The 14,698-nt window shown below is 38.6% G+C and overlaps 1 protein-coding gene across 4 annotated transcripts in view; it reads right to left on the bottom strand.

Annotated features, from left to right (window-relative positions):
• TBC1D5 (TBC1 domain family member 5) overlaps positions 1 to 14,698 on the bottom strand; it is a 328,444-nt gene that overhangs the window by 21,178 nt on the left and 292,568 nt on the right. For all 4 annotated transcript variants that reach the window (XM_030008981.2, XM_030008982.2, XM_030008984.1 and 1 more), the window contains one exon: positions 7,603 to 7,702. In XM_030008981.2, coding sequence (XP_029864841.1) covers positions 7,603 to 7,702 — 100 coding nt within the window. The remainder of the gene's footprint in view (positions 1 to 7,602; positions 7,703 to 14,698) is intronic.

The raw sequence follows: 14,698 nt of genomic DNA, 5'->3' as shown, positions 1-14,698 counted from the left end.
ACAAAGTGTGAAGAGTGAAGGAAGGTATCACACGTGCTCCTGCTCACCTGGTTGGTTACAACATAGCTATAATGATTTAAATTAAAGGTGGATCTTGAGGAATACAATAATAAGGAAATCAGTGACTATGGTAAGGTTCAGCTACAATAGTGCCAAAGATCTTCATGGAAATAATGGGAAATTAACAAATCAGCCATGCCAGAATTTAGCTTCTGCCAAGGTTTTATTCCTCTAAAGCTGACATCAGAAGATAAACCAATGCCTAAGAGAAGCTGGGAAGGAAAGGGTGGATTGTCAGCGGCAGGGAGATGTTCACCACACAAATGGAAGGAAGTGAGAGGACAGTGGAAGAAAACATTGTAACAGGAATTCACTGAAAGTTTCAGGGAAAGCTGTTAATTAAGTGATGATGGGGTGCATAAGTTTCATTATTTTAATCTTCTCCTTTTCATACAGACTACCAGGATGAAAGCATCTGTAGGTGCCTAGCACAGTTGGACTTTCAGGACTGGCACAGCTGTAGAAAGAAAGTAGCTGTCTATCAGTTGAACTGTGTGTTTTTGACCTTAAGAGTTATGCTCAAGGGACAAAAAGGTGGTTAAAATTCATGGGGCATGAAGAATTACACTTTTATTCTTCCTACATATATATATATATATATAGCATGACCAGAAGTGAGAGTCTGAAAGTCATGCTATACAACAAATATTTGTTTCCCAGTAACCATTCCTGTATTCAGTTCAATAAATTTGTTAATGTTCTTTATTTATGAGCTGTTTTTATAGGTTATTTTACATCATTATTCTTACCCAAAGGAGCGATCCCCTTAGACTCATGGGGCTATGTTTGATGTGGCCTTTTTTTTACTTAGAACATTTCTAATCACACTGGGTTTACAAACTATGGATTATTTTATTTATGTCCCAAGCATAAGAGAACTCATTTAATGCACTCACTTCCTCAACAAATGCTAAAGTGTTTCATTTCAACCCAGGGCAGCAGAATAATTTCCATTTAATTTTATCCTTACAGAAATGTCATAACCTTTCATCTCATCACATGATACATAAAACAAGAATTCAGTACTATCTTGCACACATTTAACAAGTACTGCATCCAGATCTATATTGGGTGATATATCAGCCCCTAAATAATAAGCAATTAAGTGAACTTTCTCCTCTCCCTGCCCCACTGCAAATGATTCTTATAATGAAATGCATCCTTGTAACAGTTGCATTGACTGTTAAAAGAGGGATGGATGAAGTCAGTCTAATTAAGCCTTTAAAGGTGCTATTTCACACAATAACTAAAATTATACTAGCAACTATATCCTGTAAGTTTTTATTCCTCTATTTTTGTATTTTTCCTTCCTTGCCCATGGTGTTTGCAATAATCACAGTGAAAAGGTGGCTTTGAACTGTGTTTAATAAGTCTTCCAAATAATATTTGTCTGGGAGATGTCAGGCAGTGTAAGTGTAAGTGGCCGTGGCAGGGACACATCCTGTGATCCCATCCAAAGAACTCTCAAAAGACTAGCTTTCTTTTTTTTTTTTTTTTTTTTTTGTTACTGTGATGCCATAACTTCTTGGCATTTTGTGAATATGTACAGTTACCTACAGGCTACCTATGAAAGCCAAGAGCTGACATGTAATTCTAGTGGCAGAATACCGCTGGTATTTAGAAGAATGGGGGATGAAAACTTCACTTTTCCACATCCTTTCCATAATCCACACTGGAGGGGCAGAGATGTACCAGAATACTGGTGAAGGACATCTTACAGATAGCGGAAGTCACATTAGAAAATGCACTGTAAGGAGAAGCCAACCAGCCCTGTACGGGTAGCTCAGAGAAGGATTTATTTGCTTTGGCTTAGCGGAGCCAGCATGCTTAAGCATAAACTTACTAGATGCGGGTCAGAGCCAAGAGGTTTTTGTGATGTTGCCTCCAAGACAAGAAGTGATTGAAAAACCTGGATACTGAGCAACATATTTCTGAGACCCACTTGAATATCTCTCTAGCAGCTGGCTCAAGTTTAGCAGTACCAGTATAAAGATGAAGTTAATAAAACCAGGCAGACTTATGTTTCTTCTGTGTAATTGGGTACCTTTGCACATATTTCTAGGGTGTTGTGCTGAACCCTGTGAGCTAACTCTTTGTGGAGCTGGTATGAATCCGCAGGGCTTATTAGCTGAGGTTCTGTGCTGTGAGAAAGAAGCTAAATTGCTTCTGAATCTCAGCTAGACGAGGAAGCAACCTTCTGCATTTACATAGTGCTGCCCTTAAGCAAAAGCAAGTGTGGAATGACCTTAGTTTCTCTACTTTCATAAGCTGATAAATTGCCCATCAAAAAAGAATAGTTTCTATATAAAGATCCCCATATCCAAGTTAATACTGAACCAATGTTCCTTTAAATTGCCTCTCATGAAAAGGACTTCCTGTACTACATGTGTAATTATTTGGTAAACTTTCACACACTTGGAGGTCTGAAACTATGCCTCTGTTGGAAACAAATGGTAGGTTCTTCTGTCTTAAGAGAACAGTGATGGATTGGTTCCTTTTCCTTATAAACAGATGACATTTTAAAATTCAGCACTCTTCTCTCTGGAACAAAACTGGCAAGCTTACAAACATCCTTCACAATCTCTCATATTAGTACTAGCCTATGGAGGATTGATAGTTCTCCAGGGTTTTCATTTACTTTTTGTTAAGAGGCTGTGCTTTAATCCTGGGCCAGTGCCGACATGGTCCAAAACCTAAAGCTACTAGAATAGTATATGGTGTCAGATGGCAGTGTCACTAACTGGTGTCACTTGAACTGCCATGTAACAGCGCTGTGCTGTCCTGAGCCTGGGCCATAATGAAGCTTTGCTCTTTGAGACCCTCCAGATTGACTTCATGTTGAACTAATACCTCAAACTCAGTTCCACATCAAATGTGAAGGACAAGTGAGGAGCCTTCCAGCAGATACCATGGGGCCTTTTGAGTGATGTTTGGGTGCATGCCTCTTAGACAAATTATTCATGATCTGCTCTAAGACATCAGACAGAGGTCATGTTTACCAGGGAAAACATTCTTCTGAATGCACTTGCTAGCTTGATGCTTTTCTTTCCACATAGTGAAAGAAGGGAGGAAACAATAAAAAATCTTCAAAAAGTAAGTAACATTATGACAGGTTATAATATTGTAATACTTAACTGGTATATTATGGCTTTCTGAATCATTGAGCCTTGAGGTATTTATGTGCACTAACAGAAAAGTACCTCACAGAAAGAAAAATACTGAAGAACATTACCATATTACTGAATGCACCAGGGACAATATTATTTCCTGAGAAAGGCCAGTGTATGTGAAAAACTAATATCAAGAAAATGCATCTCTGATGATGCTGGAGCAGTAATAGCTATGGCAACTATACTTTTTCACTATCAGCTGAGTAATATTCTGCATTTATATTGTGAACAAAGCCGCAGGACAGGCTTACAAGATTGGATGTGTCTTCATTTCATTAATGGGAAAACTGAACTCAGGATTTTTTAAATTTTTTTTGAAAGCCATGACGAGCTTGTGAAAAAGGGTGGGAACAGAAGTAAAATCTGCTTTCCTATCTGTCCCTTTTACATATAAAAATTTCAACGTTTGTCCTTGGAGGCATTAAAAGGCATTCCACCCTAGCAGTTCTTAAAGCTCTTTCTAATGCACAGCCCTAAGAAGGACACAAAGATCACAGAATGGCTTTCCTCCGGTTTCATAATCAAAGACCTATTTCTAATTTCCACACGTAGCACTAAGTAGTAATATTTAGAACCATCATTCATTCCCATGGTAACATCCCCTGATATTACAAGCAGTTAATTATGTCGTTGCTGTGTGGTACACTGTGTGGTTTATTTACGGAAGGAGATAAACATTTAATGAAAGCATCTTTGAATATACGAACAAAATAAAAACTGCTGTTCTACCCCTCTGGTCTTTCCTCATGCTCTATGTAAAGAAAATGCAGTGTTAGCAGATATCTGCTGAAACTTACAGAAATACAATGCTCTTGGTAAAGAAATGTGATATCATTATATGGCAAAGAGAAGAATTCTGCCCAAGTTTTTAATTAAACAAAATTATTTTCTAAAAAGACATCATATGAAAATATACTTGGTATAACTGGAGTTGATAGAAATAGATTATAAATAACTAGGGATTCAAAACAGAATAGATGACTTCATGGTTATTTCAATCATTTCTGAGCTACAACACATGACATCTCTGTCATGAAGTAACTCCCCTGACTGTCATCAGGATCCCCCTTGGAAGGGAAAGAACCTGAGAAAAGATGGCCAAAAAATTCTGACTTGTTTCACTGGAAACCACTAAAAGAACATTCTATAATTGTTTGACATTCTGATTTATAGTGCCAATTAAATAATTCTGTTGTGAATGGTCACTGGATATGCATTTTTATAAGCTTGAATTAATATTGTTTTGTTAAAAAGTGACCTGCAAATGTAACGCAGTCAATACAGGAAAAAAGAATATTGGTTGAGTAATAATGTCTGAAAAAACTTTAAAATGTCAATCTAAAAAAGTGTGGCTTTTTTAAAAATAAGAATCTTAAACTTTATCAAATTTAAAAGGCAGGCCTTAGACTAAAAACTGACTTATTGATAATTCTTTAAAATGTTGTCTAACTCTTTCTTGAAGGAATTAGTTCTGGAAGGCTCCTCAAATTTTACATATCTGTATGTTTTTATCAATAATTTAGACAACTATTAAATGTATGATGGCTAAGTCTGCAGTTAGAGTGGTAGAAGAAAACAGAGTACATGGCAGTTAGTTACCTGAATTATTCAGCTAAAAAGCCAAATGACAAGAAGTGAATTTTAATATAATCAAATGCAAGGAACACATACAGAAATAAACATTTCCTGATTTTACCTACAGGATAAAATCCTCTGTTTAGAAAGCCATGATTCACCAAATTTTAAAGGTCATAATGGATTATCACCTCAACCTATCACTGTATCAAAGAGCTGTAATGTGATGCTGCATTAAAAATGCTTAAAAAGAGGAATACCACATAAGAGTAGAGAGGTGACCATGCCTTTGCCAAGTAACCACTTTGCTGAGCCCAGTGCTGGTACAGCATATCCTGATCTGATTAACCCACTTCAAAAGGCGTATGAAAACCCTGAAGAATTCAAAGGAAGACCACAAAAATGAGCTGGTCTAAAAAGCAACCCATATAAAATGAATCTTAAAGTGTCCTACCTAGCAAAGACAGTGTTGGGAGATTACTTAATCACTGTGTATAGGTAAGTTAAATGAAGATTTTCAACCTTGCCAGCAAGAATGCTACAAGAGCCAAAAGCTGGATGATGAAGTCAGAAAAATTCAGCCTCACAGGAAGAAGTAATATCCTTGAAGTTAAGTGTCCTGACAGATTACAGGAGGAGTGATATAACTCATCTGCTCTGCAGTCTCTGAATTGAAGCAATTTTCATGGGTAAGAGATACCTGGGGGAGAATCAGACCAGGTGCAGTAGCAGCCCTCACTAACTTTTCCCTTAACCCAGAAATGACCAGATATGCTCTGAGTTTTATTTTGCTGCCATTCCCTGCAGCCCTGAGCAGTGGATGGACACTGGAGAAAATCCTCAGGGGGTATTCCGTGATGTTATAGAGAATCCATTTCCTTGGACAGCCTGATGGCATGTGCTACTCAGATCACCAGGATGAACGCGACAGACAGATTTCAGGTCAGAAGGGATTTTGCACAGGTCAGACCAGCAAGAATCCTGGTAGTTTTTTTCCTGCCTTCCCATGGATCATCTGCTGGCTGATTTGGGGATACCCAACCTCATACGTTTGCTACAAGTGCAGAAGCTGTGAAGGTTGGTGGTATCTCAGTCTCTCTTGTGCTCTGTTTATCTCGTGCAACTGTTAATCTCTATAGGCTTTAAACACATCAGTGCAATCCAAATTTACAAAGTTAATAGCCCATGATATTGACAAGACACGCAGGAATATTGTGAAGAAGTACAGGGAGTGGGACTTAGAAGAAACTAGGCTGGAAGGCTCTGAGAGCGCTGCAGCGGTGCCACGATGCATCCGGTGCAGTCCTGCAACCAAAGCTGTATAGGGGATGGCTTTCCCTGTCCTGCGAGGGTAACAAACTGCTCCACAATGCTCCCAGGAGACTACGGGCCCTAAATGTTTTCACTTCTAATATATTTGGGGAAAAGAATTTATCACCTGGATATTATCATAACTCTTGCTTTCATTTCATGGATGAAGTGCTGAAAAGCAGACTCCTTCAAGTATCTTTGTCTGGGCTTATTCTGGTCTCTAGTCCAGAGCCATAGCTGGTGAAATGCTTATGCTTGTACTTGAACTGATACCCCTGCTAAGCAGCCCTTGTCTTGTTTTCTAAAGGAAAGAAACTTCAGCTTTTCTTCTTGACACAGTAATCTTTTCCCCATCATTTCAGTAGTAATAATTTATCCCTTTTGCTTGCTTCTAGTCTCATCATTGCCCATGTGCCCTCACAGAAGCAATACAATATATCAGACTAAAGCTGTTGGGGTTAGAGGTTTACACTTGGCTTTTGAAGGCTGTGATTCCAAACTTTCAAATAACACAGTATTTATAGCTTTTCCTAGGCTCATAACAGTGGCTACTAAAACACTCACATAAAAGAAAATGAAAATACAAGTATAATGTAGCTTTCACATCTGACCTTTTTGACCTGGCAAACTTAGGTATCATATACTTAGTTCTACCCACTGAAATATTCACCTTTAATTTATTTTGCTCAGATGTTGCAGGCTGCAAATAAACCTTAAAATCAATGCAGTTGTGCCCTGATTTTTTAACAACAGAGCTTTTTCACATAACTAAATATCCTAACTTTTGGAGTTCAGTTCAACACAGTTTAAAAATGCTGCTTTTATCAAAGCGTAGCTAAGCATATTTACACCTGAATTGATTTAAGCTTTTTGTTTACTTTCTCTGATTTGTCTTGGCAATATCTAAGTCGAATTTTAGATTGGAGTCTTTGCTGATTCTGTTCCCAATGTATTGACTTCTATCTTACTATATTTCTCCTGGTCTGAGTGAAGTATTACAAACTAGCCAGCCTATAGTAACACATTTTTACATACTGAAGGTGATCAGCATAGATTGTGAAGATGCTACATTTAATGAAAGCACTATGAATTTTATGCAACTATCACTGCACGCATCAAGTATCATTCTGGGACTGTTGAACTGCAAATGGGCTTAAAAAGTGTAAGCTCACATGCTGTGAGCTCCAGCATGTCTCTTACCATACAAGAAATCTTAGGAACAGACAAAGGGCATCTGTGCCAAAATGCCTCTACATTTTTTTAACTTCATCAGTGGCTATCATACTCCCAAGTTTAAAAGTATGACAGTATAAAGATACAGTGTTTGGCAGCATCTGATAGAACAACTGGGTACATCAATTCAATTTTCTTCATGGCTTATAAAATAATATGCACTGTACTACATAAATATTATTTTAGTTCTAATACAAACGTGAAAAAAGCCTTTGCAAAGATTTACAGGTTTAATACAGGGTACTGCACTTACCGAGATGTGTGTTCATCATCTTTGCGCAATATTTGCACATGGCTTCCAAGTCGTTTAGTTGTCCTTGTAGAAATGAAATCTGGGCCTCCAATTCCTCCTCCTGCAATTAAGAGGTTATTAGCATTAAACCCCACCTTTTTATGATGCACAGTAAAATTGGTAAGCTAACCCTTGACATGCTTATACATCTTCTAATTTTTCCTATTCCTTTGCTCTTGAGAAAATTTTGGAAATAAAGAGAATCACCTTCCAACTGTATTTATCAAAAGACCTTTAAATTCTTTTGTCATTTCATCGAAATAGGGTTCGGTTTTAATGTTTCAGTGTTTATTAACACTACCTGTTTACCTTGTAAGAAGTCTAATAAAAATCTGCCTATGTTGATCCAAGAAAGGTTAACAATTCATATTTCTTTTACAGATTAGCTACCTGGTTTTGCTTGTGCAAACACAGTACCACAGCAATGGGTGAAAAAACTCACCAAATGAGAAAAATTTTCATTTCTGGCAGAGTAATTTCCACAGCAATTCCTTTCAAACCTCAGAAAAATTCCTTTTTTTTATTTCAAGGCATGTATTTCATGAGACCTAATACCATACCTCAAGGATGCATTACTACCATGTATTTTGGCATATTTATTTCTGTAACACATCATGCTCTATCTGTATAAAAAAACTGCGCAGCCAACTGCAATTCCACACAATGTCTTATGCAACATTTAGGTGAAAACTATTTTCAACTCACATATTATAAAGTGCTAACTCTAAATTATTAGGTTATGTTTAATAAATATGCATCAAGTGTAATTTAAAATATTAATTTAAAAAAAAAGATTCTTGATTTTAAGGCTCAGGAGAAGCATTATTATCTAGCCACATGCCCTGTGTAAGCAATGGGAACTACCTCAGCTAAAGAACTCATCTTTGAACTCCTTTCTTTGTCAGTTTACAAATGCATCCAGTCTTGACTTCGAAGACCATACTGCAGATGGAAGTTCACTATTCCTTTAGAAATATTCCTTCAAAGCTTAGTCACATACAGTATTAAGCATTTTTTTGTTTGTTTAAGTATGCAATTTAATTCAAGCAGATAAAGGCAAAGTAACTTTTTAGCCTCCTGGCTTTTTCTTAGGAGTTTTGCAGTTCTATCATACTCGTTTGATGGAGATGATTGCTGAACATTACTGTATGAATTACTTTTCAAATGAATAAAATCCAAAACTGATCAGCAAGAACAAAGAGAATGAATCATTCGTGATTTAAAGGTACAAGTGATCTTAATTTCCATTAGAAACTGAGTCAGAGCCAAGCAAAGGAAACTTTGCACTAATATAGCATATATCCAAAAGCAACTGATCAAGAAAAAGAAATTTAACAGTAGCATCTTGCAAGATCTACCAATATAACTTCTTCATCACACTTACAATCTACAGACATTAAACATTTTTTCTTTGCTATTTCCTTAAATTAATATACCCTTACTTTATTTTAATCAAGCTTATACTTTGACCACTTAAGTCTCAATGGAATTGATTTTATATTGCCAATTTATAGTTGCTGAAAGACTAACCCCTTTCAAAGTCTGCAGTTCTGTCACAGTCTATACAAGTCTATCATCTGCATTGCTATTTCTATTCAAGCAATGTCCCTTAAAGAAGACCTTTTCCTAGTACATACGGCTAGTGATTGCAAGAGGTAATCTACCATAAATTTTAAATTCCCAGTGCACTGCAAGTGCAGCTGTAAGACAGGGAAAGGTCACAATATTTGAGTATTTTACCATAAAATAACAATCAAATTGTTAAGTCATTAGCCAGTAACTGAAACCCAGTTTATCTCCTACAAGTGAATAAGCAAATTTAACTTCTGGTAATAAGTATTTCCATGTTTCCAAGACTATTTTTTCTTATTCACAGATCAGAACTGCAGTAAGTTAATTTTAAAATGTTTTTGGACAGCTCTATCACTTGGGCGGATTCTGAAACTAACCTTTTCAACTGTACAACAGTACCTCTCCATTTGGCAAGTGAGACCTGTGCTGAGTAAACTATATCCACCATTCTTTCAGCTCGTTAGGATCCAGCATGGGGGCCAGAAACGTTCAGCAGACCGAGCACTCACAAAGGAGGGTGCTGTGGCTGGGAACTCACAGGCAGTGCAAGAGGTTTCCTGCCAAGTGGGAAATTTGCACAAGGCTGAATGAATGCACTTGGAGTTCCTGACTGCTCTGGCACCCTCAGGAAGGGCACCAAGGAGCGCTGCCAGCGGGATGTGCAAATAAGCAAGACAGTTAACTTGGCACTTGACACACGAGAGACCCAGATGTGCTGTTTGCATAAGAAGAAAACACCCGAACGGTGAGGACTTGCTAGAAGACATAACCCCTGCCCCTGCCGTCACCAGCAGTGCTGTGGCAACCTCTGTGCACATGGACCCCTGAGGGTGACCTCCCTGGAAGGAAGTTTGCTCTGTTTTAGTCACCGCAGCAGCAGGTGAGAAGCTGCAAGAGGTGGCCAGTGTGTTTTGTTGCATCGGGGGTGACTGACAAGATCTTTCAAGGTGTAAAAGCTTATGCAACAGACGGGGAAGGTACAACTGAGGCAAGATGCAGTGGGAAGAAGACATACACTCCTAAGAGGGTGAAAACTGGAAGCTTGTGACTTCTGGCAGCAGGAGGGCTGCCCAGTGGTGCAGGGCCCAGGCAGCAGAGGGGAAGAACAAGCTCCCTCAAAGGAAGAATCCAGGTTGGATGCTGTATCAGAGCACTACCAAGAGAAAGTGATGAGTGACAGTGAGCGGTTGGTGACTCTCTTCCAGCCAGACTCATCAGCTAGGGAGGTTTCTTGCTTGGATGGAGCGTCAGTCTGTGGTGTTGCCGAAAGACTGCTTGGGGTCACCTAATGTTCTGATTTTTTTTCTGCTTATTCATGCGTACACCGATGACATGGTGATGTGAAACCATTTCAGTTCAAAAGTGACTGTAGGGCTCCTGAGCAAGGGTGAAGGGAACAGGAATCCTGGTAGTGTTTCTCGTTAATCCTATGGCAAAAGGGAAAAGCCTGGATAGCAGCAGATGTATCCCGCAGACCACAAATGGCTACATATTTGGTGGCACTAGCTGGGCTTCAACTATTTTGCTTGTGGCACCCAATTTGATGAGGAAAGACAACCTAGGGAATAGGTCTACCTGCAAAAGACAGGCAAGAACATCTTTGTGAACAGACTTGCTCATCAAGTGGGGAGGACTTTGTCTGTCATAGAACAGGGACCTAACCCAGAAACACATGAGGAAGCAGCATATATGGACAAGGTATGCAGAAGGTCCACTTGGCTGAGTAAGGAGCTTCTTAATGAACTAAAATGGGAAAAGCACATATGAAGATGGAAATGGTGGAAATGGAGAGCGCATATGTAGAAACAATGACAGGAAACAAAGGACAAGCACACAATCATTGTTTGGGCACAAGAACAAAACCCAGATGGAACTAAAATTAATGGAGGACATTAAAGGGTAACAAGAAGGAATTTTACAAGTACAAGAGCAGCAAAAGGAGGTTCAAAGAAAATGTAGGTCTATTCCTTACTAGGGGAGGTAAGATAATGATAGATGATACAGAAAAAGCTGCAGCGCTCCATACCATTTTTGCCTTTCACTTTTTAGGCCAAGCCTGCTCCCAGACCTCTGCATGTACAGTTTGGGAAGGAGAGGGATGGCTAAGAGTGGGGGAGGGCAATAGGTTGGTGAATACCTGAAGAAGCAGTATGCATTCAAATACATGGGGCCACATGGGATACAACCATGGGTACTGAAAAAGCTGACGATGTGATTGCAACACCACTGGCTATCATCCATGAAAAATCACTGCTATTTCAGGACACCCTTGATGACTGGAGAAAGGTTAATTTTACAACCATATTAAAGAAAAGTGAGAAGGAGGATCTGAGAAACTATACAATGGTTGGCTTCACCTTAGTCCTTGGCAAAATCGTGGAGCATGTCCTCTTGGAATCAATTTCCAACATGTAAAGGACAAGACAATAATTGAGAAAAGTCAACAAGGATTTACCAAGAGCAAAGCATGCTTGACCAATCTGGTTGTCTGCTATGACGAAATGACTGGCCACGCAGATGAAGGGAGAGGAGCGAATGCAATATATTTTTACTTTAGTTAGGCTTTGACACTTATTTCCAAAAGCATCATCATTTATAATATGACAAAGTATGGGCTGAAGGAAAGGATTGTAGGTGGGCTGAAAATTGGTCAGACCCCCAAGCTCCAAGAGTAGAGTCAATGTCTTGATGTCAAGTTGGTGGTTGGAAATGAGCACAGTAACCAACGGACTGCTCTGAAGATACTGTTCAGTATCTTCAACAGCCCATATGAGGGGACAGAATGTACACTCAGTAGATTTTCAGATGATGCAAAATTGGGACGTGCGGCTGCCATGCTGATTGGTAGAACTTCAGTTCAGAAACACTGTGAGACACTCAAAGCCTAGGCAAAAGAAACCTTTCTGAGGTTTCTGTTTTAGAAACTTCAATAAGTGCAAAATTCTGCACCTGAGGAGAAAACACCCAATGCACCAGTGCAGACAGCGAAGGAACTGGCTTTGTTTCAGGCCTGCTGAAAAGGATCTGGAGGCTACAGTGGCTGCTGAGTTGTTTATAAACTAATAAAGTTCTCTTATCACGAATAACATAAACAGTTCACTGGGCTACATTAGGAGGAATGTGGTCAGCAGATCCAGGAAAGTCATTATCCCCGCTACTCAGTGCTTGCAAGCCCTCACCTTGAATAATGTTTTGGGCCTCCAGTTCAAGAAGGATGTTGAGAAACTGGAGAGGGTCCAGCGCAGGGCTACTACGATGGTTACAGGTCTAGAGGACAGGGTGAGGGAGCTGGGCTTGTTTATTTTGGCAAAGAGGAGCCTAAGGGGGATCTGCTGGGAGCCTGCAACTACATGGAACTACAAAGATGTCAAACTCTTCCCAGGAGTGGCAGATGATATTGATGGGACCATGGCCCAGAACTGCCCCTCGGGAGGTTCAGATTGGTCATTAGGAAAATATTCTTCATCAGAGGAGCAGTGCAGCACTGGACGAGGTTACTCATAGAAGTGGTAGAGTTTCTGTTTGAAGTCACTGACTTAATCCAATATTAGTGATTGTCCTGCTCCAAGTAGCACCTTGAGCAGAGGTCTCTTCTAATCAAAATATCTAAGACTAATCTTTCCACAGTATCTTTCTAAAACTGTTCTGCAAATTATGAATGTTTTAATGTTTTGTAAAGGTAAGCAGCAAAATCACAAAGCCTCTCAGAAAAAAATGACAATTTTTTTCAGTATTCTAAAGTCAAATTCTTCAGCAGTAATAGACGAAACAACTGATTTATAGCCAGCATTGTGCAGATGCTCTCGATTCTTGTCCAGACAGTATTCACTGTGCTTTTCTCTAAGTGCCAACTTTTGTGTTTCACTGTGCTGAGAAAGTGAGTATCCTGGATACGATTTTTATTTTGTGTACAAATAGCAGTGCTAATTTGATCTCTCTTATGCATGAACAGAGACTTAAATTTTTTTTAAACAGGCCAAATGTAAGTCAAGGGAAAAACATTATGGTCTATGCTTCCTTGAGAAACTGACCTTTTAGCTGATCTGACACACACAGTACCAGAAACATGTGAACAGTGATTCAAACTCATTCAGCCACAGCTCTCAAAGGTTAACCAGTTGACCACAAAATAAAAATCAATCATTTAAATAACTAACCAAAATAAAAAATCAATGTCAACTTACTGAACAACATGTCCTATAAAGCATATAAGCTCAACATTTTCTAATATTGGGAGCTGCATTATGCGGAAGAAAAACAAATCAAGCAGCAAATCAAACAAAGGAATCACTGCATCAGACGTGGCAGACCAAGATGTGCAAATTTAATGATGCAGTCTTGCAGAAAAACAACTTAATAATACTTCCTGAAAATTTAGTCCCAGGGTCCTCAAAAACTTTTCCACACCTTCAACATTCCAGATGATGTAGAGCCTTAAAGATAATCAGTAACATCTTGAATTGGATAAGAGAATGAAAAGTGGATTATTTGTGATGCCACATTGATTTACATTTCACTAACAATATAAAGCAGGCTAGTATTCATGTCTCCAGTCAAAGCAAGACTCTATTTGAGTGCCTCCATATACACATCTCCAACTATTTTCCTTGTGGCAAGACTGAATCTGCAAAAAACTTGACTTACATTTATGTTTCTCATATTTGTCTTTCTTCTTATCCACATTCAGGACTTTGCTTACATTGTTACATTTCCCTTTTTCTTTCCCCATGAAAACTAATTCCTTTATGATTAATTATTTGCCATTTCTTTGCTATTTTTTTTCCCCAGTCTATACAGTTCTGGTGCTCCCCATTTGTCCAAAGCTCGCTCTTCTCTTTTTATTACTTTTCCTTTCATCTATCTTCTCACCTTTACAAAGACAGCTATGGAAATAAATTTTTTATATCCTTCCTTCTCTCCTGAGCTCATAATGAGATCAGCGATGCCTCTACCATACCCCGTTTTTCATCACATTTTACTGTTTCAGAAAACCAGCTGTGACTAACTGAAAGTGGTCAGCACCTTCAAGAACAGATTACAGAAAGTTTTACAGTTTTGACATTGTAATCCTATCCTTTTACAGCTCATTGCTTTACAAGCTGCAATAAGGTTTGCGGACATAGGTAAGGGCACTGGAATTTAGCATCCTACACAAGCCAAGGTCTGAAGAAATATAGTTTTGGAAGAAGCCACTCTTTCTGAACCTTGTTTTTATCAGTTTAAACAATTTTTCTCCCAAATACATGACATGTAGCTTAACACAGAAGTATGGAAAACAGGGAATATGAACTCACAAAATCAGGACTGTAACATCTATCTTTCTTTCTTTCTTTTTTTCTTTCTTTCTTTCTTTCATAATACCATGTAGTTTTCAGTTTTACAGTTCAGGAAATGAAAGAAAAATTGTATTTTTGTCTGTTTTACTCATGTAGAAATTCAAGGAAGAGTAAACTCTGTTGTCAAAGGCTTACAACATTATATGTCC

Source organism: Aquila chrysaetos, chromosome 3, assembly GCF_900496995.4.
Source record: "Aquila chrysaetos chrysaetos chromosome 3, bAquChr1.4, whole genome shotgun sequence".
NCBI lineage: Eukaryota > Metazoa > Chordata > Aves > Accipitriformes > Accipitridae > Aquila > Aquila chrysaetos.
This window is presented reverse-complemented; position numbering and strand designations above follow the sequence as displayed.